The sequence below is a fragment of the Plasmodium knowlesi genome (genome assembly GCF_000006355.2).
Source record: "Plasmodium knowlesi strain H genome assembly, chromosome: 1".
NCBI classification, from domain to species: Eukaryota; Apicomplexa; class Aconoidasida; order Haemosporida; family Plasmodiidae; genus Plasmodium; species Plasmodium knowlesi.
In genome coordinates, this window is record NC_011902.2 from 661,560 (window position 1) to 689,280 (window position 27,721).

Below are 27,721 nucleotides of genomic sequence, written 5' to 3' on the forward strand. Positions count from 1 at the left end.
CCCTCCTATGGAAAAGGCCCGTATAGTAAAATGTGAGGTTCTTAGTAATGATACCTGTCCGAATGCCGCGACTGTCGCTGTGATTGTCGTTACGACAGAGGGATTAATCACCACCTTCAAGGGGAACCACGTGGCGTGCACAACTGGTTTGTGCGTGCGTCCTTGGCGTGTCCCATTTTTTTTCACAATAAGAATGTAGTGTGGCTTCCTCTCACGAGACGCGACATGTAGTGCGCAGCATAGGAACGTTCGCACAGTAATTGTTTATTTTTTTTTTTCCCCCTTCCGCATTCATTCTGTTCATTCCGTTCATTCCTTTCTTCCTTCTTTTTTTTTTTTTTTTTTGTTTTTGTTCTTTTTTTGTTATTTTTTTTTTCCCAATTTTTTGCTTTCCTGGCGAAGCTTGTCAATTTTCCCCTGGAGAAAGTCTTAAGCGATTTTTCAGTGGAGTACTTTGTCCAAAAAGGAGGGAGCGAAGTTTCTCACTTGTTCACTGTTTTTTTTTTTGTGTGAACGTTGTTTGTGTGTTTTGTATACCTTTTTTTTTTTTTTTTTTTGTATGTCTACTTTGTACAACTTTTTTTTTTTTTTTTTTGTATGTCTACTTTGTACAACTTTTTTGTCCCCCCCCCAAAAGATGAATAAGAGACATGACCGTACGTAGCACCCGCAACTACCACACGAAGCCACAGGAAGAGGAGTCGGGGTCGAGGGAGGCGAATATCTACTGGGAACAGGTCAATTTATGTCCCACAATTTCTATCACCGAGTTGGATCCATGGAAGGAGGAAGAAGTTTGGACAATGGAAGGTGGAAATACTGATGGGGAAGGGACAAACAGGATAATGGTGAGCAAGGCGAAGTCGCTTAGCTCAAGTGGGCGGAAGAAAAACGCACTGAAGAAAATGGAGACCCCTTTTGGAAAAGAAAAAAATGATTCGAAAAATAAAGGAGAAACTCGAATGGAAAGAAAGAAGACAAGTGTAGGTTGGAAAAAAAACGGGCTTTCTACTTCGAATGGTACACTTTTAGTTGGTACTCATTGGGACCATCGACTAGACCCCTGTCTAGGCGCCCGATACGGACTGAAGAAGAAAAACCAACTTGGTAAGAACTCAGTGGAATCCCCCAGCGTGAGAGAAACAGCCACTGCACTAGGTACACATAACTGGAAAGAACCCCCCCTGAGCGAATTAAAAAGAGAATGCAAAATGATGATAATAAAAAGATGCAATAAAAAGATAAAGTCTCAGATACAAGTTAAGGAATGCGTTAAGTATACAAAAAATTGTAAAGCATCTTTCGGGAAAAGAACAATCAGTAGAGTGGGAACTCCTCATCCCTTTCATTGCAATCCTCTAAGGGGAGAGACAAAATGGAAGAAAGGGGAACATGAATCTCTATCAAGAAGTGTGCACAGGAAGATTCCCACAGGGGGGAGAGTGAAAAATGTCCCCCAGGTAAAATCCCAAAGTAGGAGAAGTGTGAAAAGCGCTACGAATAAAAGGATAGAACCTAACAAAATTAAACAGGTGGTGAAGAATCCACCGAAGAGGATGAACCACGTAGGGAGGAAGCATGAGCAAAGGGGGGAGATTCCCCAAAGGATTGGCAGTGCCAATGTTAGAAGAAACATTACGGGGAGTGAGAAGATGCACGTAGGAAAGAGAAGCTGCAGGAAGAATGGCCCCCCCCTCGCTGGGAGAACATGTTCCATAAGGATGGGGAGCAGGGGAGGGGGAGAGACCTCCCTCGGCTGTCTCAAGAGGGAGAAAGCGAAAGTGAAAGAAAGCGAGAGGAAAAACGTTAAAGAGGACGAGAAAGAAAAATGGAACGACGAAAGAGGCAAAGGAGAAAGGCACTCTAGCGCCAATGTCAGAAGTCGCATAGACGACAAGCGCCAGGAACTTCTCTGCAGTTTTAGACAAAGACTCTCGGCGGGAAGTGCTCTCGGGGAATTGGAGGGGAGTCGCACAGGGGGGAGGGTTCCAAGAAAGTTGGAGAGAGAGATGAGATGCGGCGTTATGAACACGCACGTCTACGCTTATGTGGGTAGCCCATCCGGGGAGTACAATCGGGATGCACCTGAAAGTGAGGAGGAAGGTGAGAAGAAGGAGAGCTCGTTGCTACATCACCCCCTTTCAAGCAACACATATGAAGTAAATGAACCATGTACCTATGACCACGTTACGCACTGTGGAAAGGGAAGGGAAAGGAGCACTATAAAGATCAACACATGGAGCAGTGATGAAATAATGGTGGGGACAGTCCCATCTTCATCTGGTAATTCCATCCAGGGGAAGAGCAACTCCATCACACGGATCGCCTCTCCAGTGAATGAATCTGTGGTCATCGGAAAGAGAAGGTCACACAGCTTGAATGGAGAACAGGAAAGGAGGGCTGTGAACCCCCTGATACTTACGAACGATTTACGAATTAAAATATGTTACAGTAACAACTACGTAGATTTAAGAAGGATGGAAAGGCTTCCCATACATGAGAGAGGTTCTCCGGAAAATGATATAGCCATGAAAGTGGGAAGAGAGTCATCTAAACAGATGACACGCAAGATTTCCAAATACATGACCGAAGCGGAGCCACACATAAATTATTCAGCACTGTCCTGTCATAGTGAAGACCACTTCCTAAACATAAGTGATGATCTGTTCCTCATTTCGCAAGATTCGGAAAAGATGAAAATGAATGGCTACGTCGAGAGAATAAATTCGAAGGATACTTTTGACGGAGAGCAAAGATGTATCTACAACAGATTGGAGGGACAGACGACAGAATGCCACACATGTATGGAAGGTAACCTTCTACCCATTTCTCATTTTGTAAAGGCAGACAAGGGGAAGGGAACTCATCCAATAGAAGAGGTAGATGAAGAAGTTTCTCCTGTAAAAGAGTTGATTCATGAATGGGAGGGGATACATGGATTAGAAGGAAATAACTACCACCAGCAGGAACGTACAAATGAGCAGTCTACCGGGTGGTTCACCCCCGAGTTGGGACAAGAAGAAATGGGGAGTACTTCACAGAAAAACAGTACACGCATCTCCAAGGGGATTAATTTCACCATGGGTGATGAAAAATTCAAAAGGGATACACACCAAATTGTGAATGACATTAACAGGAAAAATCATTCCTTATGGAGAAGTGAAAAAAATATTGAACAACATAGAAGGAGCGATAATGAAGGGGAGAGGCAGACGGACCGAAACACAGATGACGCACACACCAGTAAAAACAATAGGAACAGTTTAATAGAACCCTTTTTAGACCACAGCGAGGAGGGGAATGTTTATATAGATCCATTTAACCTGGACAATGGAAGCAACTCCACTTCAGCATCCCTTTGGGAGTGTCCTCGTGGAAAGTTCGTTCAAAATTCCAACTTGAATTATTTGGTGAGAGAAGAGAGGTACTTAGACAACATGGTGCAGGTGGAGGAAAAATTCAGTGAGGTCTTAGTAGTACCCCCCGTTGAACCGGAAGGAAGGATTAGCAATAAGTGTTGTAGAAACACGAATGATACCATCGCTATGAGTGTTGGAAGAAACAGAAATGAAGAGTCGATCAAATTTGGAGGAGTCTCCCAAGTGAAAGGAACAACATCAGAGAAGCTAAGAAAAAACTTCCAGGTGGATTATCCTTGTGGTGGAATGTCCATGGAAGGGGAGGAAACTTCTCCTGTGGTTAGTCGTGGGGAGAAAAGGGGCATCACCAACAAGAACCCTAACAAGAACCCTAACAAGAGCTCCAACAAGAATCCAAACAACAGTCGTTTTGAACAACAATTAAAATGCAAGAACAACTTCCCATTTGAAGCGAAGCGGAGAGACAAAACTGTGAAGAAGAAAGGTAGTGGTCATCCCCGTCTTCACACAGATGGTCCCATCATCGGTGCAGGTGTGAAGGACTCCGCTTCGAAGAGGATTGGCACAAAGTCGATCGACGGAGCTCAGAATGACAATCCTGGAGAACATTCCACAAGGGCGAAGGAAGAGAGAAAAAAAAAACAAAAAAACAAAAACCAAAAATCCAAAAAAGAAAGAAAAAAAGAAGAAGAAAAGGAAAAGGAAAAAATAAGGATAGTAAAGAAAAAAAAAATTTCGGAACAGAAGAAATGTAGCCAATCAGCAAAACCGCCTCAGCATTGTGAGAAAATTGCTCCAACCAAAAATCAGGGGATGGAGAACACACACCCATTAGACGCGTCCACAGTAGAAACGAATCGTACCAGTAGAAAGGTGATTCCCCATGTGGGTAATAACAATGAAGAGGAAAGATATCAGCGTGAAAAAAAAAGAGACGACGGAAGAGGCGCACCGAGAGGGAGTGGTCACCCATCCAAAAGTTCCACCTCCTTAGTGAATCACAAAGGTAAGACAATGTGGATTGAAAAAGACAAGAAAAAAAAGGTGAAGAGAAATAACTACCAAATGCACCATGATAAGGGGAATATAAAAAATGTGGAAAAAAAAAAAAAAATCCCTTCATATGCTGTGTTGCAAATGCTAATTAGGAAGAAAACAAAAAAGGCACTTACAAACACCGACAGGGGGAGAAAAGCTGTGAACAGGTCAACGTGCAATATACACAAGTGTGATGTGGTGGGGGATGTGATACAAGAATGTATCTTTTCTCCGGAAAGAAGTAATGCAAATTTTAAGGTTCGAAGCGGGTGCAGTGTCGCACTTTGTGGAGGCGTCCCGGTGGGAAAAAACAAAAAAAAAGGGAAAACCCAGAAAGGAACTAAAGGGGTTAAAGGGGTTAAATATGTTAGCAGTGGGAAAAGAGATGATCTGCGGAAGATGAAGAAAGAAAAGAGGGATAGGATGAAGGACGATGTACTTCTTGAAGGACAGGACTGCTTTGAAGATGCCGCCCAAACGGAGAAGCGTGCCAGCGATGCCAAGGAAGCCTTACCAAACACTCAATCCAAGACGACCTCCCCCAGGGATAGCCACCAAGATGGAGGAACGCCCAAAATGGATTCTACGCCTGGAGGAGAAGACCCCAATGAGAGACTCATCACAAAAGAGTTAGAAAAAAAATACCTAAGTAAAATACACACAAAGATGATTCTAAAAAGGAATATTAAAAAGGGAGAGAAAAGAGATCCGTTTGATGAAGCAATGAAGGATGGAAGGGAAGGAACAGCTATTTCAATTCCTCCCCTTGGATGTGTACTTCTTCACTCAGAAGTTATGCAAAGAAGTAACGTTCCTGATAGTAGCCACTGTTTAGGAGAAGTGAGCCAAGAGGTGTTTTTCCTAGAGGAGCTTATTCAGAAAGAAAGATGCCCTGTCGAGGGGGAAAAGGAGAGAGGCATGAGAGAGTGTGCGAAGTGGGGGGAATGGAAAGACGAATTACATGAGAGAACTAGCATAGGGATCGAACCCGAAACGGTACACACAGTGAATATCGAAAGGGGTGATCAAATGAGATGGACAGAGGAGAGAACAAAGGAATCACTCGATGTAGACGATGTAGATAAGTTTCACCAGACGCATTATTCGGACAAATTGGAGTTCCCCTTAGGAGGGTTAAGCAGTGGTAGCAGTGACAGTAGCGACCGCGTTGATCGTGTTGATCGTGTTGAACGTGTTGAAAGTGATGAGCGTGTTCGAAGGGAGAGGAGGCGGTGGGACCCAGACCTGCAGAAAACCACAGGGGAAGTGCCAAAGGATTACGTTGAGGGTGGAAGGAGCCTACGCAAGGGAAACGAGCACGATTGCGGAAAATTTTCCTTCTCACTTAATTTGGAGAAGTACGTGGTAGATCACAGGATAAATCGGATCAGCTTGAAAAGGAGCCTCTTTGGTGGTAACCAGGAAGGGGAAGATATATGGGGGTGTCATCCCGATGGAACTGAATACGACAGTCCACCAGGAAGTGCTCCCATGGCAGAGGCCCTTGAGGAGATTCCCCCCACACGAACGATTGAGCAGGATGAAGGTAGTAACTTCCCCCCTCAGAGGAGAAGACAAATTACATGGAGCACAGAAGAAACCGACACCAGAAATGTGAAGTCGCTTTTTCTTACATGCAACGAAAGAGAGGTGATGAATGTCAAGGAAAGAAAAAATGTTATTAATCAAGTGAAGCAAAACGTACCCCACTTAAATAGGAAAAAAGGTGCATATCCAGATGAGGAAGAAGGAAAAGGTTTTTGGAGTTCCCCATTTGATAAGGTTACCAGAGACCAGGAGTGCTCATCTTTACGTGCCAGTGAAGGAAGGATCGAACTTGGATCAATTGTAGAAGATTTTTTCCTAAGCAAAATTAAAGGGAAAAAAAAAAAAAAAAAAAAAAAAAAAAACTACCTCTTCAGAGCGCTCTCCGTGAATGACATTTATGGGAGCCTCTTTCCGAAGAGCAGAGGATGTGTTAGCTTTGGTGAAAAGGAAGATGATTGTAAAAAAAAACTTAACCTTGGTGGTTGTAGTCCCTACCCTCACTCGGTTGGAAACAGTGTCAAGTGCATTCCACACCTGTTGAGCAGGACGAAAAGTTTGGTTTTTCCACGAGGAAGAAATAACGACGGTGGTGGGGGAATATTCACTCAGGGAGTTGCCACTCCCAATGGAGACAGAAGCGTGATCACCAGAATGGTACACCACGCGGGGACATCAGATGAAGGAAGCTTATTAAAAAAAAAAAAAACTCCAAATAATTTCTCTCGACAGTCTGTACTACTTCCTATGAGGAATGTAGGGGTGCGGCCAAGTAGAGTAAATATTTTCAGAAGGTCCAAAAGTTGTTCTATACTGAAGGGGAATGCCTTAGAACGAGATTGTCCGTATGACGCAGCGATGGGGGAGTTGGTCAGGAAAGCGGTTTGGACAAGTACCATGGTGGCTTCCAGAACGCCAGTTGGAGAACCCACCAACATGGGTACAGCTGTGAAGCGCAGTTCCCTAACCTGCGGAAAGACCTTCGGTGAAAGCCACGCTATTCATAAGAATCTGGAGAAAAGTGTTCAGACCCAGACGAGCGACTTTTTGTGGAGCCCTTGTTTTTTGTTTGAGAGTAGCGTGAAGGAGTGACAGTCGACAGATGCATTTGAATGGGCTAAAACGGATAAGCACTGAATTGGAACAAGTGGGCTACCTGGATGGACGTGCGTTGGAATTTGCAAAGAGGGAAGGAGAACACAACGATCTGTCTCCAAAATCTGCAATCTGTTCACTATCCTATATAAAGGTGGGGTAGTTTTTTTTCCTGCACCCATGTACAAAGGGGCTTCTTTCCGTCTTATATAAATTAGCATGAGCATCTGTGAAACCTAAAATGGCTCCGCCTCTGGGGGGAGGTGCGCACAGTTCGGCTTTAGATGCAGCTCACCCGATATTTTTTGCGCTTTCCAATTTGTGCCCTACTTAATTTGTAATTTTTTTTTTTTTTTTTTTTTTTTTTTTTCCAATGGACCAAATAGTCAACACTGTTCCGATGAAGTGGCCCTGTCAATTGTTGGCAAAAAAAAAAAAAAAAAAAAAAAAAATGGAAAGTAAATGAAGAACACATCAAACGGTAAGTCCTTTCAGGCTACGGCAATGTAGAACTTTTAAGAAAGAGGAAGTCAGCCCTTTTATTTGGACTCGCGCAACGGGGTGATAAACATGTACGTATTTGAATTGCATTTACACCCCGTTATATGTAACTTCTTGTGGACCCATTTGAAGATTAGGTTATTGGGCGTACGGCGTTGTCGTAATGATTTGTGTACTAGTTGGTACATGTGCGTAGCGAACGCGGGGACAAGTTGCGGTCGTGACGAGCGAAAGGAGAGGCGCTCAGTGGTGATAGATTCTTTCCACTACTGGACTTTGAAATGATCCCTTTCATTACTCGTGCTTATTTATTTTACTTTATTTTCTTATTTTCTTATTTTCTTTTTTCCCTTTTTACTTTTTTTTTTTTTTTTTTTTTTTTTTTTGCATCGTTTAAGTAAATTGTTTTGTCGGCGGGGAGGGGTCTCACGAAGAGAGCGTTCGTCTAGTGGCGTCCCTTCTCTAGTTGGCAGTTCCTCTTTTTTAAAAGTTGGGAATCAAAGAAGTTTATGTCATTACAGTAGCAGGGCGGTTATTTACACTGTTGCGTGAACAGTTTGGATGCGCAAGGAAGGTTCACGCTTCTATGCATATAGGGCAACGGGAAGGACACTTCCACACGCCGATAGTGAACATATAACTTGCGCGGATAATAGTAACCGGTTCGGGAAAATAGAAAAGTCAAAAAAAAAAAAATAAAATAAAAAAAACATCGTCCACTCGGTCGACGGGTGCACCATCAAGAGGAGCAAGAGCTAAAAACTTTGTCCTAAATAATTGTCCGTTTAGAAAATGGTATGATACCGTAGTTAGGGGGACGCTCCCCTCAAAAAGAAAAAAAAGAAAAAAAAGAAAAAAGAAAAAAAAGAAAAAAAAGAAAAAAAAGAAAAAAGAAAAAAAAGAAAAAAAAGAAAAAAGAAAAAAAAGAAAAAAAATAAAGAAAAAAGAAAAAAGAAAAAAAAGAAAAAAAAGAAAAAAAGCATATCACGGTGTAACACACCATGTGTAATACAACCGAGTAGCGCAACGTAAGTAGTGGAACTCGACTTTACCAAATGTACACCCTCCAATTCTACATGGTCTCTCTGTTCCCCTTCCCTCTTCACAGAACGAACGGAAGAATGGAGCCCCCAAGAGGATGAATAATTATCAGAAGAACAAGGAGAGGATAAAGAGGCTTAAGTTGGAAGGGCAGAAAAGACGGGGTGATACTGGAGAAACATGCGAAAAATGCGTAACCCATGAGAGGGATGAGTCTGCTCCACGGGAGAGACACCCTAATTTGAAAAAGTACGCCCTGTGCATTGGGTATGTGGGGAGCAGGTATCATGGGTGCCAGGGGCAAGGGAAGGATTGCATGACCATCGAAAACGAGATAGAGAGAACCCTGATCAAGATGAACGGCGTGGGACGACGTGGTGGCTGCAAGAAGGATTTCAATTTTTGCCAGTCGCGCTCCGCCAGGACGGATCTCGGCGTGCACGCCTTGTACAACGTGTTTGTGTACCAGGTAGACTTGAACTGTGGGCAGGCGGGCGGTGCAGTTGGTGTGGTAACGGAAAACGTGGTAGCGACAGACTCATTAGCGACAGACTCGTTAGCGATAGACGTAGTAGCGAATGGTGACGCGGCCCACAACGCAGATGCCACTTCCACAGAGGTTCGCACCCACAATGCTACCACCCAAAGCACCGCCTTAGCGGAACGGAAAGAAAAGGAAAAAAAGTTTGTGCACCTTCTGAACGAGCACTTGCCGGAAGACATTCGCTGTTTTGGCATGCACAGAGTAACGAAGAGCTTCGATGCGAGGAAGTTCTGCTCGTTCCGATTATACGAGTACCTCTTCCCTGTGTATGTTTTGAGTGAGGTGGTTGTGAGGGATGAGTACAGGGATGTGTTTGATGAGGCTCTGCGTGTGATGGATGGGCGCGTAGAGGAGCTTAAGAGGAGGAAGCGCGATGCGGTCGATCAGAAGGGTGAAAATGAAGTGGCTGATCAGAAGGGTGAAAATGAAGTGGCTGATCAGAAGGGTGAAAATGAAGTGGCTGATCAGAAGGGTGAAAATGAAGTGGCTGATCAGAAGGGTGAAAATGAAGTGGCTGATCAGAAGGGTGAAAATAAAGTAGCTGATCAGAAGGGTGAAGATGAATCGGCCGGGAAAAACTGTGCAGACGAGGCAGCGAAACAAAATACCTGGGATGACATCCTTACCGTGAAGGAACAAAAAGAAGACTTGACGGAAGAAGAATTGAACGCCTTCTTTGAGATTGTCCAAAACTACGCAGGGTATCACAACTTTCACTGCTTCACCAAAAACAAAGTAGACCAAACGACCTTCCGTTTTATCAAGTATTTAGATGTGAGTACAGTTAACCTATTCAACTACAATTTCGTCTCTGTGAAAATATTAGGTCAGTCTTTCCTAATGCACCAAATAAGAAAAATGTTAACCTTATCTGTCGAGACCTTTCGAAAAGCTACATCTGTAAATTCCATTTATTATTGTCTCAAATCGGGAGAGTATGTACCCATTTCATTGTTCCCTGCTGAAGGTCTGATGCTCATTTGCCCGTACTTCAATGCATACAATGAGAAGGTGTGCAATCCCCCACAGAGCCCCCCAATCTGCTTCGAGGAGACTGAAGAAATTCTCATGTTCAAACGGGATGTGGTCGCCAAGTGCATTATCGAAAAAATGCAAAGTAACGTGTAAGCTGGGTTGGAACGGGAGGAGATACCGTGTAACGGATAGGACAAAAGAAATCCCCATAACAACCAACACATTCGTATACAACTCGTTATACGTTCACGATTTATTGCTTTTTTTTTTTTTTTTTTTTTTTTTCCTGCAGGTGGAAGGACTGGATGCTGAAAATGAACAAGCGCCCATTTGTGTACCATTTCATGAGGGATAGACTTGGAGATGCGAAGCCAAGCTGTGAGAGGACCGACCAAGTATGAGGCCATGGAGAAAGTGAATGGGAAAGAAACGTAGTGTTCTTCCGGGGGGTTAATTCGTTTTGATTCCTTTTTACTTACTACTTAGGTGGGTACTCACCTTTTTAAGTGCTCTTTGACGATGGGCACACGTCCATCCTTCATCAGGGGAGGCCTTAACAATGATCTTTTTCAACATATCCAAATGTATAACTATCCAATTGTCCTATGTAACCATCCCAACAGGGGGAGGAAGGACTACACGCATTGATCATATATGTCAATAGGAGTTCATTTAAGTTGATGCAAAAATTTCTATCGATGCATTTTTGCGCAAGACGCATAAAGGAAAAACATGTGGTGCAAAATATCCACAGGTGCAACGCGATGTGGTCATGGAAAGGTGCCCCTGGGCGATAGGGCTGCATCGATATATGTATATATATGTACGTATATATGTGTGTACGTACTGGCTCCGAAACCCTCACAACACTTTCTGGAGGATCACACTTTAATGAGGGTGAGCGTGCCGTTGCTTGACACAGTCACCAGGTGGGAGTTGGACAACAAGTAGGCGTCCACGATGGTGGTCTTTTTTTTATTATTCATAAATTTAGCGAAATTGAATCCGAGGTAGCCAAAATTGATTCCACCGATAATGACGCTCTGGTAAGCTTCCTTATCACTGTTTGCATCTGCCTCGTCCTCAGTGTCACTTACCGTTTTGAATGGGTTCATAGAGCTCGAGGACGTGCTACTTCTCCTCACCTTAGGGGGTGTACTGTTATTCTCCTTCAAAGTGGAGGTAGGTTTTTCCTTTCCCTTTTCTTCACTGGGGAGGGGTGCTAATGAGCCACTTTTTGCATCTGCGAGAGATGGGTTCTGGGTAGAGTCCTTCGGGGTGTTGGAGTAGTTTCCGTGGAGGAGGTGGTGGTTTTTCTTTCCAGAGAAGCTGTTACTGGCATTTGCAGCGATGCTGACGCTTCCGACCCCGCTGAGGCTGGCACTCCCGGCAAGGTTCTCCGCCGCATTGGCGCTGCTTCTAATGGTACTGATATCCACATGACCCGTGCTAACGTTGTTGTTGTGGTGGTTGTGGTTGTCTTCCCCTCGGGTGTTGCTCTGCTTTTTGGGATAATTGGAGGAGAGGAAATAGGACAAGTTAAATATGGAAACCCCGTCGTTCTCATTATCTTCCTTCTTTTTCTTTTCCTTTAGTTCTTTTATTTTATCCTCACAGATGCACTTGCTCGGGGGCATGTCATGCTTTATTTGTATTTCTTTGATGAGCGTTATTTCGAGGGCCGACTCGACTAGGTAGATGCGCAGCTGCAAGGGGGGGGGGAGGGAAGTGGTATGTACAACATGGTGTGTGTAGCATGGTATGTACAACATTGTGTGTTGTTGTTAGGTGAATGCTATGGCGGTGTTGTGCGCAGTTCAGGATTGGTCACGGGTGCACTTCCCTTCAATAGTGAAGTACCGTGACGCCGCCACAACGCTGTATCACATCCTTACCCTCGCGTCGGCCAGAACAAGCAACTTGGTAACCAGATTTTTGCATACGAACACCTTCAGGATGGGAACGTCGAAGGCCCGGAAGAAGTGCACCTTCTTGTAGATCTGGAGGTGCACTACGTGGATGTAACCAAATTGGTCTCCATAAAAAACGTAAGCATCTTGAGAGAAGTTATTTGTGCATACCTTATGATTGAAGAGATGCCAAAAGAGACCTTTTTTTTTTGGTGTTTCGACCATAGCATGGAGTTGATTATTTCCCTTTGAGGGATTTTCTGTCCACTTCTCCTTTCTCGATCTGAATTTTTCTCTCTCTAAGGGATCCTGGACACCCCTGTAGAGGTGGTTCCGCGATGATAACCAAGTACAGAAGGTCGTAATGGAGTTACCACTTTCGCTATTTTTCCTTTTGTTAGGCTGAACCTTATTCTCAGGTAAATTTCCGATAATGCACACGAGGGTTGGATGAAGAACGCTTCGGTTGTCCATCTTTTTTGCATCTCCTCGATTGGTTAGTTCGTTTCTCCCATAGGCATGGTTGTTAAAGTTGCTCTGGTTGATGAGGTTGCTACTGTTGTTGTTACTTCCGCTGATAGTGGCCGCTGTTACTCCGTTTTCATTGTGAGAATTGGGACCCATGTCAGAAGCTCCAACGGGTATCTTCCCCTTTAAGAACTTCTTTTCCTCGTTAGTCAAAATAGAGCACAAATCCCAAACACAGAGACACACAGTGTCTGCGAGGTCCTCAATATTCCGCAACTTTTTGTTACTCTTAAAAAACATAGAATTATGAGCATCGAAGTGGAAGAAGGAGGATTTGAAGTAGGTCTTTTTCTTTTTGAATACGTGTAGGTTGAAGAACGCATCTATATTATTCATTTTATTTTTCTGGATCATGTTTGCTTCATCCTGACGATTTTTTTTTTTTTTTTTCTCTTCTCGTTCCTGTGGTGAGAAAGGTTCTTTCTTATCCGCATTAGGAACATCACTCTGGAAAAACTCGGGAAGAGCGAACTTTGAAATGGATACACTCTTGTGCGTTTCATTGGGGCGATCCTGGGTGTTCCCTTCTTCGGTTAGCAACTGGTCATTGTGAGGCTGATCCTTCGTCTCGCTAACTTCTTGGGTGCGCCTCAAATGCTCATCGATCCTCGCAAAGTCTGCGTTGATGAAGACCGTGTGGTTGCTCACCGAGTTGGGGCTCACTCCCTTGCCGATGCTAACTAAGTAAAAGGTGGAGTCGTCCATAGACCTCACGTCTATTACATCTTGATGTAGTTTTACCACGCACATGGCTTCCCTTATGATATAACTCTCCTTCCTCCACCGTCTACTCATCCTCCACGGTGCTGTCCGTCGTCTCCGCACTTTTCTTTCCCCTCCTCCATCGCCCGAGTTCTTTTTCTTATGGTTCTTCAGAAAATTATCCTTAAAGAAGTTTTTTATTTTTTTGTTTCCCTCCTTTATCTTGCTTCCAAAGTTGACGCTTTCGTTGTGCTCCTCGTTTTTTTTGTTCTTACCATTGGGGGTGCTTTTTCCGCTCCTTTCTTCCCGTCCATCCTCTGCGCCTTGGCCGTTTGACTTACCCCCGTTCGGCTTATCCCCGTTTGACTTACCCCCGCTCGGCTTACCCCCGTTTGACTTATCCCCGTTGGGGATTTCCTCCCCTGCGCGCTCACCTTTGTTGCCCTCGTCTGAGTGGGCGTCCGCGCGACTTCCCCTGGGGCCATCGCCGTACTGATGGTCGTAAGGATGGTAATCGGAGTACCCCTCATCGGATTCATCGTAATGGTCATCATAATAGTCGTCATAATAGCTATCGTATTGGCTATCGTATTGACCATCGTAGTGGCCATCGTAGTGACTATCGTAGTGACCATCGTAGTGGCTATCGTTGTGATAATGGCCATGACCGTCATCGTGTTCGCCTTCCCTAGCGCCTGCCGCTGTGGCCCCCCTGTCAGACATGTTCTCCCTTCTATGCCCATACGCTCTCCCCACAGAAGTGTTCAACCCATTCGGATCATTACCCACACCGTTGACAACCTCCTTACGGTTTACAAAGCCACCTAAAAATATGTTATATATATATAGATACCCACACTCATCGGATATCATCAAGAGATTTCCATTTGAACTCCAAGACACACTAGAAATGATTCCATACCTATAGCAAATGTTTTCATAATTCACAGAGAAGCTACATAACCTTATCTGGAATCGACCTTTATCCAAATGTTCTTGTTGTTCTGATGTTGTAGTTTTTTCATGGTTAATATTTATGAGTGCATAGACAGGGAGAAAGGGGTGAGAAATGATGGCTCCTGTTTTCAGAATTAAACAATTCTCCTTTTTATTTGACAACTGATTAATGAATCCATATTTTCTCCTGATGCATGTGTTAGCATTTCTCTCTAGGTACTCTTGGAGGTATTCGAATTCATTTTTTTTTTTTTTTTCCTCTTTCCCTTTCCTTGTGGTAATAATTTTGTCCGCGTCGTTTAGCGTTACGTTATTGTAGAGGAGAAGCATGACCGTCTCGATGTACTTCTGTGCTGTCGTCGAGATAGCTACATTTGTTTGCAGTTGGTCTTCTCGTTTGGCCTTACCCCTCGTGGATGCTTCGGCTGCTACGTTTGCGTAATCACTCGTTGCGTGACAATCTGTGTGGCCATCTGTGTGACCATTTGTGTGACCATCTGTGTGAGCATCTGTCGGGAGCTTCTTCTTCGTTCCATTGCATTCTTGCCACCCATGGAAAAGGGAAGAGGAGTTTCCACTTCGGTGACTACCACGTGGGGATGCACTAATCTCCTGACATGATGAGAAGTGAGACGTATAACCTTCCTTTAATATACCCTTCTTACTGCTCTCTATTATTCCTCCCGATTGGCTCTCTCCCCCGTAGAATATCGACCCCGCGTTGTTCGAGTTAAGCAGAAGAGTCATTGTGTTGTCGTACACATAGAACAGATTGTGAAAAAATAGGTTGTTCACGAAATGGTTGTTGTAGGAATTGGTGAAGAGGCTGGTGACATTGCAGTCGTTTGGGACCAAGTTGCTCAGGTAGCTGCACATGGGGGTCAGGTTGTGCATGCACTGAATGTGCATGCACTTGTATATATACAACAGCTTATTCATGTTAATGTCGAGGAAGATTTTCTCATTTCGGCGGTGATTACGTTGTATGGAACCATGTCGCCCGTCACCACATCGTCTGTCACCATGTCTTCCATCACCACTTCCCCTGTTGCCATCCCCCAGGTTAGACCTGCTACTACCGCTGGGGGTTCTTTCCTTCTCTCTTCCTTCGCGCCTTTCACGCGCGTTTTCTCCCTGATTGGCCTCCTTGCAGATTTGATCACTTGGCGTGTTTCTTTCTCTCCCGATCGGTGCTCCTTTTCCTTGGATGGAGTAGCTATGCCAGGGGCGCTCCTCCCCATTTGAGGTGGAAAGTATGCCCACTTCGACGCTGCGGCTACCACGGTCACCTCTCAAATGAGATTTTCCATCCTTATCGTCCTTCGCACCACCAGTGTATTCTGTTGTGAGAAGGTTCTTTCTCCCTGTACTCGGCACAACTTGTGTGAGGCTTTCCTCCCCTAAGCTGATGGCACTCTTCCGCTTTTTCTCTCCGGTTCCACTTCTATCCCTGCAAGTTCTCCGGTTCTTTCCTTTCAAATCGTAATGCGAAATGTAATTAATGAATCTGCACTTTTTATTGAGTTTCTTCAAATGGTCCAGAATACATATTTTTTTTATTTTATTTTTTCGATGTATATAAAGGATGGTGCTATTGTGGCTGTTCATTTTCCCCTGCTCAATGACATGCCTGTTACTCATGTTCTTGAATAGGTAAGACAGGGGGATGACATGTGGAAGTTTGTTGTGCTCTTTTTTCCCTTCCTTGTGGTTGCTCCTTGGATTGGATCCACGGTGGTGCCCCTTGTTCTCCTTTGGATGGGTCGCTTTGCCGTGGTCTCTGCGCGAGGTGTTCGAACGCACCTGATCGCCAGCGCCAAGTGCGCCATTAACACTGCTGTGGTTGCTCTTGCTACGCACCGATCGAGGTGTAGCTCCCACAAGGTTCTGCTCCATAGAGCATCCCATCCATTCTGACGTACCACCTATTGCGTAATTCCAGCCTTCCTCATCTTCATCCACTTGGCTATCGTCCTGACTGCTCCTTCCCTCCGTCTTAGCCGTCCCGTATCTCAAAAGGTTTCTTTTCATTTTAACAATGCTATCATAGTTAACGCGCCGATACTCTCCCATCTCCTCCTGAGTGCTTTTCCTGTTTTCACTTTTCACCACAAGGTTTTTTTTTTTTCTTTCTTTGTCCATTCGTTTGACATTCCGATTATTTGTTCCACTTCCCCTAGCACCCAATTTGAAATTTTTCAAGAAGCTCATTCTGGAGGTAAAGGAAAAGAAACGGTCGTAGCTTCTGGGTCTCTTAAAAAGCAAGTTAGTTTGGTTGCAGGCCATGTTTACCTTTTCGACGTTTGAGGTGGGAATGACCAGATGGTACTGTTCAGTTAGTCTACATCCCTCTTTGTAAAGGCGATGGAATTTTGCGTATTCACTGAGGTGGGCCTGGTTGTATGTTTCATTCTGTGTGAAGCATCCGACTTGTTCGACTTGTTCGACCCTTTCGGCTTGTTCGATTTGTTCGATCCTTTCGACCCTTTCGACCCTTTCGACCCTTTCGACCTTTTCGGCTTGTTCGGCTTGTTTGGCTTGTTCGACCTGTTGCTCCTGTTGTCCTCCCCGGTGGGCACTCACCACATCGTTGAGGGAATCATTGTAATCGTAGAATGTCTTGTTAAAGAAAAGGAGAAAGGATCTATAGGTGCAGCTATTCATCTTCCATATGGCGTAAAGGGATTTGTTGTAGAAGAGGGAGATATGCGAATCTATGAAGTGCTCACAGAGAACATGATTCCTTTTTCCCGTCTTAACTTTGTTGAAGAAAAATGGGAAGGAGAGAAAGGTGAGTAGCGTGTTCTTAATGTTGTATGCCGACTTGTACAGTAGGTCCTTCATGCTTGAAAGGAGAAACTTGTTTACCAAATGGCACAGATTATCTACCAAGTGGAGAAGAATACATGTGTTGTAGTAGAATGGGTTGATATGGCTCTTCGTATTTGCATGGCTATACTTCATGTTGTGTGTGTGTGTAGAAAGAACGCCATGTGGGTTGGTTCCTTTTCCTGAATGACTGGATCTCCCTCGCAGGTGCAGCTGGGGCGTGAAGACGTTCGCCTTGTACGCGAAGATGTGGAAATTTCCAATGAGCAGTTCGAAGGTGGATAGGAAGATGCTCACGATACAATATTTCTCGAAGAGTCGGTCCTCTGTCCCGTCTGTCCCGTCTGTCCCGTCTGTCGCGTCCGCTACGTTCATCGCCTCCGCCGCTGTCGGTGAAAGTTCCCCCTTGTGCACGTATTCACATGACCGTATACTCATCTGTGGCTCCATGTTGTTATCATTTTGAAGGTTGCTCCTGATAGGTGGGTTTGATCCCACTGGAGTTACAATCACATCTATGCCTTCGCTGGAGGGCGTTCCTAGGTCATGTTTGCTATGGATATATTTTTTTTTTCCCTTGTTCTTCCTTGTATGGAGGGAATTATCACCACAGATAATGTGCAACCATGGAGAGAGCTTTCTCTCATTCCCACTCAGGTAAGCATACTTAACAAACTTAACCAGAAGGTCAGCAGTGCTGATGGGGCTTTTCCCCTTGTACACATTTTCAATTGCCCAGTTAAGTTTTTTCATTTTCTTCAGTAGAAGATGCAAGATGAGGAATAGTTTTTTCAGATGTTTTCCTTTACGGGTTCTACTTTGACGAGTTCTTCCATTCCTTTGTGTGTTCTGTCTATCTATGCAGATCTCTCCATGGTTAAAGAAGTCGTAGTGGGTGTCTAGCATGAGCAGGCATGTTATCAGAACGGTTAGGTAGCATAGGAAAAGATCTAGCAGGTGAATGTGGTAGGAAAAAAACTTTCGATCAACCTTGATGTGGACATTATGGGTGTTTCCTTCTTCCTTGCATAGCTGTTGCTTTGTCATTCTCCCTCCTTCCTCAGTGCTTGGTTCACACAGGTGGCTCGAATCTGCCTTTGATTTTTTCTCAAGACTTATGGACACATGTGTTTCTTCCTTTCCTCTTCCAGAGAAACAGTTGCGAAGGCCCACGCGCAAAATGACAAGCTGCAGATACGGAGCGTGCAGGGCGGACAACGGTTCACGGAGGGTGGACACAGGGTCGTCCATAGACGCCACCGAATTTTGCAGAACCGACACCGGGTCATGTACAGTAGATGATTCGTAGTTTCTATTTTTTACAAAATTAAACAAAACACTAACGATGTCATTTACATAAATAAAGAGAATTGGGAGGATGCTATTCAGGACGAATCTAATAACATCTTCGCTCTGTGCTTCTTGTACAATGCTTAGGGTAAAGAAATGAAAAAATAAGTAGGTCAGGAGGTTGTTGTACTTGTTTAAGGAAACGTATTGATTGGGTATTGCACTGGAATTTGAATATCTCATTTTGTTCTTTGCAACTTCGTAACGCATGTAATGGTGGATATTGTCTGTGTGGACATGTAGCTGATTACTCTGCCCACGATGCATGTTATGCCCACCGTGCATGCTATTTATCTTTCGCAGTAGGCTGATTAGGAAGTGGTTCAGATTGCGCTTCCTCGAGCAACCGTTCTTCGTTCTGATCTCCCTCAGTTTCTTCAACAGGTACAGGATGGCCGGTGCGGGTTCAACCACGCCACAGTGTTGGTCGCTATACATGTCGTCAAGTGTGTTACAATTTGCTTCAGAGTGTACAGTACCATGGAGGTCACTGTGAAAATTACCGTGCAGGTGGCGGTGTAGGGCACCGCGTGCGCTTTGGTCTTCGGTGCTACCTCCCCCGTTGAGGCACTGAAAGAGCGAATGCACCAGATTCGCGAAGAGCTTCAAGGATTCTGTGAAGTCGACGGAGTTGTCTTTGTCCACTCGATCGCCGTTTCCTACCCTACTCTCACAGGAGGAAGAAAAAATAATATTAAACAAGTATTTATTTGCACCCAGAAAGGTTTCTAAGTAATTTTCGGAGGAGAGACAGAGGAAAAATTTGAGTCTGTCGTGCAGGAGCATCAATTCTTCGTCTTTCTCGGTGTTGTGAAAAAATATGAACAGGAAAATGAAGGATAGGTTGCTCATTTGTTTTGAGGCAAAGTAGAGGGAGCTGAAGTAGCACTGAGTTTTACTCATCCTAAATGTGCAGTCGCATTGTTCATCTTCGTTTATTTGGCATTCACCTTGTCCTTGTCCACACAGAATAGGCATCCTCAGTGCATCCCCCTGTGCTGTCGCCTGTCTTCTTATTTTACGCACAATTACATTTTTCAACAGGAGAAGGAGAAAATGGTACCTCTTCGGTTGTTTACTTTTGGAGTACACCTCTCGGTAATTCCCTAGAAGGATGTTCTTCATCATATCCTGGTAGTTCCTCTCCTCAAGGTGGTACCTACCTTGATCCCCATCATCGGGGTACGACTTGAGCTTCTTTGCAAAAATGTAGTTCAGATGTTCCTGCACGAAATCCCGCGGTTCATTGATGCTGCTGTTTAGTTCCTTCGGGTAGTTGTTAATTTCCTTCGGGTAGTTGTTAATTTCCTTCGTGTTGTTGTTAATTTCCTTCGTGTTGTTGTTAATTTCCTTCGTGTTGTTAATTTCCTTCTTGTTGTTAATTTCCTTCGTGTTCTTGTTCAGTTCCTCTTCGACTTCTCTACCAGATGCACCCCCCATTTCGCTCATATCACCGACTCCGCTGGAGTCCTCCAGCAGGCTACCACTTCCCCCTAAAGGGAAACACGCTGTGGGCACGGAGAGGCTATTTTCCCCTCCCAAATATTGCCCCTTCTGAACGTAGGAAAAATAAACGACTCTAATAAGGAAGACACTTAATTGCGGATCCTCTAAATATTGATGAGCTACATCGATCACATCCTTAATATCCCCACGAAGGATGAAAAAAGCTATGGCAAGGTAGTACCTTTTTATCTGCATTAATTTGTACGCATTATTCATCAGTGCATTCTTCCATCTTTCCACGGAGAAATCATTAGAAAGGAATTCTAAAATCTTCTGTTGCTTCTTCACCTTATACAACATCATGAGTTTCTGTTTCTCGTTTTTTGCTAAGTATAACAATGCAAGGAAGTCGAGACATGAATTCACTTCATTCTGTTTCTCCTTATCTTCCACATTGAGACTGTTCAATTTTTTTATAGTTCTATTTGTTAGGATCTCGTGCAGGAAAAATATGTTGTCTCTATCGTGCAGTACATAATACAACTTCATACATCTCAATGGGAAGAAAAAAGAGAACTTCTCCACTTCCTCTTCCATCAATTTGAACTTGTTCATTTTTTCAACTAATACATCATTCAGCTCTACTTGTGGTGGCGCATTCTGTTTTCGTATCCATTGTACGAGACGACCATGGGATGATACTCTATCATCTTCCCATGGGTTGGTATGTAAACCTTTATCGATGTGGGAACTGCGTCTCCCACGCAATTGACCATCTCTTTCAGTGCCACTCATGTCGAACAGGTCGACGCTGCTCAAGTCACAGTTGCTAATGGGAAAGCGAAAGGAGTAGTTGTAGTGAGTTATCAGATTCTCCAGATAACTGCTCAGCTCGACGGCAACATTTGCACGCACAAAATAAAGGAGGTAGGCATACTGGTGGTGAATTTCCAAGGTTACGTTTAGGAAGAGGAAGCAATTGATGTAGAGGCGATAAAAAAAGAGTATCACTTGGGTCATGATGCTTCCGTTGGATTGCCCTCCCTGCTCTTCACTCCTACACACATGGTCGTACAGGTACATGTTCTCAGTCTTCATGAGTTCCTTCTGGAAATGCAGACCGAAGTGTTCACAGTAGCATCTGCACGATTGTTTGGAGGTGTTTCCTTCCGCTTGTGCAGAGGAGTCTTCCGATGGGTGACTACTCATTAAGAGATTACTTCCACTGCTTCGCACACTCTCACTCTCACTGTTCCGGTCACTGTCACTGTAGCTGGGTTTACCATCCCCAGGGGGAGCCCCCACATTGACGCAGAATGCGTTCAGCATACAAAAGAGGAGGAGCTGATCGAAGGCTCTCAAGTAGGGAACGTTCACATGGAGGAGCAGGATCTGCAGAATCTTCACTTCTTCGATCGTCAATTGATAGTTTTTCACGCTGGAGTTCTTGAGATGTGACTTGAAGTTCCTCTGCATCTGCTCCACTTGGTCTTCACTTCCATCGCTGCACTCGCTCCCATGGATACTACCACTTCGACCAGTGCTCTGGCTTCCATCGGAACGTGGCGACGGGGTGGGGACATCCTTTTCCTCCTTACCCTTCTTCGACGAGGCAGATTCCTCCTCATCAGAGTTTAGATTAAAATCGTCCAACGACACAGACTCGACTTCGAAGAGGTACATGGATTTATCCTTCTGTCCCCCCACATCCCCATTATGATTCCACCCTTGTAGAGGGAGATTCTCCTTCCCTTGTTCCTTCCCTTGTGCGTCTCCTCCACAGATACCATCACCCATGCCTTGCGCATTCTGTCTAAACATATCCATTTCAGTGATCAAAAAATTTAAGTTAAAAAGGAACTGACATTTCTGTACAGTGCATATATCTCCAAAGTTTTCCTGTACTAACTTCCTCATATTATCGTTTTCCAGTAGGACATGCAAAGCGCAATTCTTCTTGATAGAACCCCCCTCCCCGGAGATGTTACTTCTAACTTTGTTTCCGTCTACATAAGTATAGAATTTGTTGAGCAGAAGATTCAGGAGCAATTTCAATGCTATAAAGACATGAGAAAAGAGACCCATCTTTATGTAGTGTAACAATCCGATCGGATGATAAAACACTTGATGTCTCTTCCTGGTGGGCTGAGCCCCTGCATTGCCTTTTTCTCCTTGGATATGTCGTTCTCCTCGTCTTTTGTATTTCTTCAGTTCTTTGCACAGGTTGATTTTGCGTCGGGATATTTTGTGTTCGTCGGGGCATTTCCTCCGGGTGGAGGAACTGGAGGCTCGGGTGTTGGGCAGTTTCCTCCGGTTCGGTTCCAAAACGAAGTTCCTCTTCTGCGCCCCACCTAGTAGGAACAAGTTATTTTCAAACAAGAACATCTGCTTGGACCGGAGGAAGGGGTTTCTCTCATAATTTAAAACCTTCCACTCATTGCCATTCGATGTGTCACAGAACAGAACCACGGAGATATAATATTTTCTATGTGCCAACAATTGATGGGTTGCCTTGCCACTCCATTTTTTTTTTCTTCTACGATGTTTCTTTAGTTTGGATTGCTTTAAATTGATCAAAAAACTGGCTACAATAAAATGTGTATTTTTTTCACCTGAACAAGTCATACACAATTTTGTTTTTTTATCTGCGAAGATTTTCGGTAAGGGTATCGAAACGAAGTTTACGATATTTGTCTTCTCCAAGTAAAGAGGTACATCTTCCATTTTAATCTCTTCCATGCGGATTAGGTCATTACACATTGTCATGAGATTCATTACTTGTATTTTCGTCTTTGTGAGTAGGACGAGATAACTTTCGTGGATGACTATGTCGACGAGATCGGGCACATTCCTAATCTGAACAGAATGCGTGATGGATCGGTCTTCTGTGCAGAGGAGGTAAAGGTTCACCACTTGGTTGGAGCGTAATGATTTGTCTTCCATCCTGGTCAGGCACTCCTCATAGGTTAGGGGTTCTTCCTTTGGGGGTAATAAACTGTTATGCCTGTTCTGCCCTTCTTCCTTGGTGTCCTCATCATCCAGTAGGAACACGTATTGTCTCTCCTCCCAGGGGGAGTTTCCAATGTGCATGAATCCCTTCCTAACGGTGAGGAGATCTTCTTCGGGGGGGAAGAAAGCAATGTCATCTTCACTTCCCTGTGGCTTCCTCTCTACCAGTGCGCAGTTACTCATATGGATCGAATCCCCATTTTGCGAGTTCACAGTGTAAGTTGTTTTCTCCAGTTGAATAGAATTGGTCTTCCTTCCACATAGAGAGTGATTCGTGGCGACAATAAACTTTCCTTGGTAAGAGACGTGAATGTAGGAGAATAATAATTTCTCCTCTATCGAATGAAAAAAGGTAAACATCTGATTCAGGTCTAAGTTTATATAAATAAAACTCTCCTTTTGAATGTTTACTGTAGAGAGGGTAACTAGGTGAGCGTGTTTGATTCCTTTCTCGGAGCTGATGTAGCTATACTTAATAATTAGGAATAGATAGTTCTGGCCGTTTTTAGTATGTAAGCGTAAGTCAATTATCTCGTGTCCAGTTACCATGCAAGATACCCCTTCTTCTTTGTAAATATCCTCCTGCGCTTTGTTCAGGTAGATATTGTTATTCTGTTCGTTCGGAGTGGAGGGATTGCCTTGCAGGCCAAATAGTGGAGAGCTATCATCAAAAATACACAACATCTTCGAACTATGCACAACGTCCCGTGTCTGCGATTTGAGGGCGAAGATAAACTCCCTATTTTTATCCACACACATGAGTATGAAAAATGAATCAACTGAATCCATAACTGCGCTTTTGTAAACCAAAGGAATGGTATTTTTTTTTTCTAAAAATTGGCTAGTTGACATGCACAAGTGTGGGTTCTTCTTCATTTCTTCATAAATTCTACACATCTGATACGAGTATGAATAAATAAAATGAGCCTTCCTCCTGAGGGTATCACTTCCCTTGTACTTCAACATGTAGTACCGGTCAATGTACATACTGTTTAGACAACATATAGGGGTGAATGTTCTTCTCTTTTTTTTCATGGCTGATTCTATCCAAGCATCTTTACGCAAATCGTAATTCTTCCGTGTCTTCTGTTTACTATGTTCTACTTCTGAGATACCCTCCATTTTGGAAACATCCGATGAGAAAACATTCCTCGTTTTCTCTTCCTTCCTTAGTTTATTAACGCATCTGTTGGTTCCGCTCCGATGTGTGGCATCATCCAGTGGGGTCATGCTATCATCGTTATGAATCCTTTCTAATGAGTACCGACCATCTTGGGTTTGCCTGCTTCCACCTGGATGATTCCCTTGCTGCAAACAATACCTAGAGGATATATCCGCTTCATTCCATAGAGAAGAGGATTCCCAGACCATGTCGGGTCCCTCCTTTTTGATGGGAGCCTCATCGAACAAATTACTTCTGTTTCTAACTCCCATGTGAAAGTTGTATAGATACAATTTCCCGTTTCTCTCATCCTGCACTAGGACGACATTGTGGTTGACGTTAAGATGTATTGTGCAATTTTCTTGAAGGATTGGTTCATCGTCTTGTCTTTTATTCGATATATTTTTTTTTTTTTTTTCCAATTTGGGAGATGGTTCGCATGTTCTGTACTGTAGCATGTACCTTACACTGATACTTTTTTTTTTTTTAATCCATATATCACTTGGTTTGATTATAATTCTGTATACATCTCCGTTGTAGGTGGAGATGGTGAGAGCAAATGGAGGCATCAAATTGTTGACCGTACTGAAAAGCTTCCTAAAAATTAGGAAGTCGTTTTTTTTTTTCTTGTCCCTGCATCTGGGGGGTCTTCTCCAAATTGGTGTTTTCCTTCCATTGTGTTTCGCATCGGGGTTATCACCATGATAATAGTCTCGATCACAATGGTCGTAATAGATTCTATCGTCTTGGCTGTGATCTGTGCTGTGACCTACGTTGGAACCACTCCCACTGGAGGAGAGTGAACAGTCGGTCCCGTCTACGTGGTCCCACCGAATGAATTCGCGTGTCACACCACTATGGGCGCTACTCCTCTGCAGAAAGAGCGCATCCTTGAGGGGGCATATTTTTTTTATCTTCCACTGCCCATACTTCACGTGATACTCATTCTCCGGGAGGAAGGTATCATCTGTGTAAACTGAAATGAGAGATGTGTTAAGCAACCCATATTTCATCTTTGCCTGGAGCACGTATTGGTAGTTGATGTTTATGGGAATGCTTTCGTAGTTAAGGATATTTTTCACATAGGCGTCGTGTCTGTGTATGTTGAAAATGGCATAGATGGAAAATACGGAGGAAATGGATTTTTCCCGTTTCTCATACCCGGGGGGGACACCACTTCTGCCTACTTTATTTGTAGATAATTCGTTTCGAGAGGCATACACAATAAAGTATTCATTCGTTCCTATGTTTGCATTTTTGTTGTTGCTCCAAAAACAATAGTAATCTTGGCTAGCTGTATCTTTGTCTACCCAACACCACTTGACGCATCTAAACATTCTATCAAACGAGGGGATATAAACTCTACACACGGATTCAAAGGTTAGTTTGTTCTGGCTGTTGGTGTTTTCCCTCCAGATGTACAGATATCCATCAAGGCATATGGAGGTGGCGATACAGAAGGGGTCGTTTTGTGTCTCCTTCCACTTAACTGAATACACTTGTTCCTGATGGTGCAACACACTTAACATGAAGACGCTGCTTCGGTCGCTGTAAACATTTCTCCTTCGTCGATGGTAGGTGAGGCGTGCGTGGCGAACGTGTCCACCGTTATCACTACTTCTGGTGGAGCCTTCCTCCGTGTCGTCTTCCGAACTAGTAGTACTTTCCGAACTGTCGGAGGAGCTTTCATCAGTGGAATTTTCCGTATATCCGGGGGAATACCCCTCGGTGGAGTGATCGGAAGATCGGTAAGAGTTCACGTCGCTACGACTGTCACTAGGATCGCCTATAATGTCGTCGTCACAGACAATGCGAAGATTGGTTCCCCCTCCAATCGTCTTACTCCCCCTCGGGGAAGGCGTAAATGCAGAATCCCGATAGAAGGACTCAAAGCTAAGGTTTCTTTTGTCCCTGTTGACATCTGTGCACATCCCCCCCTCCCTGTCCTTAACATTTTCCCATAGGAGGGATGTCTTGGTTTTTATAAACGGGTTCTGATGGGTGCTTCTTCCATTCAGAATGTCATCTATATCTCGAAGTCGGTTGTCCTCCTTCTGCCTCCTTCTCCGCCGATGCGTTCCCCCTTTTGCCGCTACTTCTTTCGCTACGTTTGTCGCTACGTTTTTCGCTACGTTTTTCGCTACGTTTGTCGCTACTTCTGCCATTTGGCTATCTCTGCTATCGTCTGCGGGACTGCCTATGCCGTGTGCGCACCTCTCACGTTGGGCGGCACCCTCACTGCTCCGGGTTCTTTCGCCGCCCCTTTTGAGTACCGCCTCGTTAAGGCAAAATATAAAAACCATCCTGTTCTTTTCCCTATGCTTCTTCCTTTGCGGCGCCTTCAGTATGCCTGCGCCGAGATAAACGTATCCGGGTGGTCCGGGGGTTGCCGCCGGGTCTAGCGATTGCGTCGCAGTCTGAGTCAATGGATAGCTATGTGAGTGCCCATCCAAGTAGTCGCCTCCCCGCTTGAAACAATACTTTATCACATCCTTTACAATTAGGTCATGGTAGAAGATTCCCCCGTAGGGGAATGTATCATACGAGCTGTACGTGCGTTCATCTTTCCAGCGTTTACCACGAACCCGTTTCAACATGTGCATTCCATTATTTGGGTTAGGCTCTTTCTCCAGATGTAGCAAATTCTCGTTGTTGTATTCGTCATAACATGGCTCTCTGCTTTCTTTATCTTTTTCATAATTCAGGTGGTTTTTCATTTTTGTAGTACGCCCAGGTGGATGTTGCTTCCTTCTCAGTGCGTCTTCCACTTATCCGCGATGGATTCCCCTTCCAGACTTGGCCAATTCATGTCTATATTGCCTTGCGGTCGAGGAGCGGGCGCGCCAGGGTGAACACACCAGGCCGAAAACCGGCACGTCAAGCCCACCACGTCAAGCCCACCACGTGTGTATGTGTACTTGTCACTTCTCCCCCTTCGTGGAGCGAGTCCCACTTTATGTTGGGTTACCTCCTCCACAATTAAATGTACATGCACATGCACATGCACATGCACACTGCTTGCTAGATGCGTTCACGCGTGTTTAAGCTATCTACTTACGTTCGACCAGGAGTGCACCTTCCGTCGATACACATATATGCACATAGGTGCGCGATTAAGAGTGGTCTGAAAATTCGGCATACCCAGTGGGCCCGAGATAGAGTTGAAAAGGAACTCCTCGAAAGGTAGCGTGTTATAAGCTTATCTCCCATCTGGTGTTCATTTTCTCCTTTTTTTTTTTTTTTTTTTTTTTTATATATATATATATTTATATATATATTAAGGCATACAAATGGGTAATTCCTCCAGGTTGATGAAAAAAAAATTTATCAACTTGAGGGGAGCGAACTTAAAAGGAGTCGCATTTGCAAGGTATGATAAGGTAAGGGTTAGGCTAAGTTAAACTAATCCAATTGCGTTGGAAGAATATGCATACGAATCGGCACTTTTTGTGTTGGCTCTTTCGGCGTGACATTTTTAATCGTCCCGCTGGTGCGTCATTTTTGTGCTCTTGCGCTATGCACGGTTCTTCCTTTTTTTTTTTTTTTTTTTTTTTTTTTTTTTTGTGCTCTTTTTTAATATATTCCCTTTTATACGCCCTTCTTTTATACTACATTTTATAGTCCTTATAATTCTTATATATATATATATATATATATATATATATAAATATATATATATATATTTTCCCCCCCCTATCATGTACACCCA

At 44.0% G+C, this 27,721-nt stretch overlaps 3 protein-coding genes across 3 annotated transcripts; 2 read left to right on the forward strand and 1 right to left on the reverse strand.

The window, feature by feature from the left end:
• Positions 1–650: 650 nt before the first annotated feature.
• PKNH_0114500 (conserved Plasmodium protein, unknown function) lies at positions 651–7,055 on the forward strand (the record flags this gene model as incomplete). The annotated part of the gene is made up of 1 exon (XM_002257599.2): positions 651–7,055. The coding sequence occupies one exon, from the start codon at positions 651–653 to the stop codon at positions 7,053–7,055; it is 6,405 nt and encodes a 2,134-aa protein (XP_002257635.2).
• Positions 7,056–8,697: 1,642 nt separating this feature from the next.
• Positions 8,698–10,520, forward strand: PKNH_0114600 (tRNA pseudouridine synthase, putative; the record flags this gene model as incomplete). The annotated part of the gene is made up of 2 exons (XM_002257600.2): positions 8,698–10,268; positions 10,412–10,520. 2 exons carry the CDS (start codon positions 8,698–8,700, stop codon positions 10,518–10,520), a joined length of 1,680 nt encoding a protein of 559 aa, XP_002257636.2.
• Positions 10,521–11,000: 480 nt separating this feature from the next.
• PKNH_0114700 (conserved Plasmodium protein, unknown function) lies at positions 11,001–26,729 on the reverse strand (the record flags this gene model as incomplete). The annotated part of the gene is made up of 2 exons (XM_002257601.1): positions 11,001–11,825; positions 12,015–26,729. The coding sequence occupies 2 exons, from the start codon at positions 26,727–26,729 to the stop codon at positions 11,001–11,003; spliced, it is 15,540 nt and encodes a 5,179-aa protein (XP_002257637.1).
• Positions 26,730–27,721: the final 992 nt, after the last annotated feature.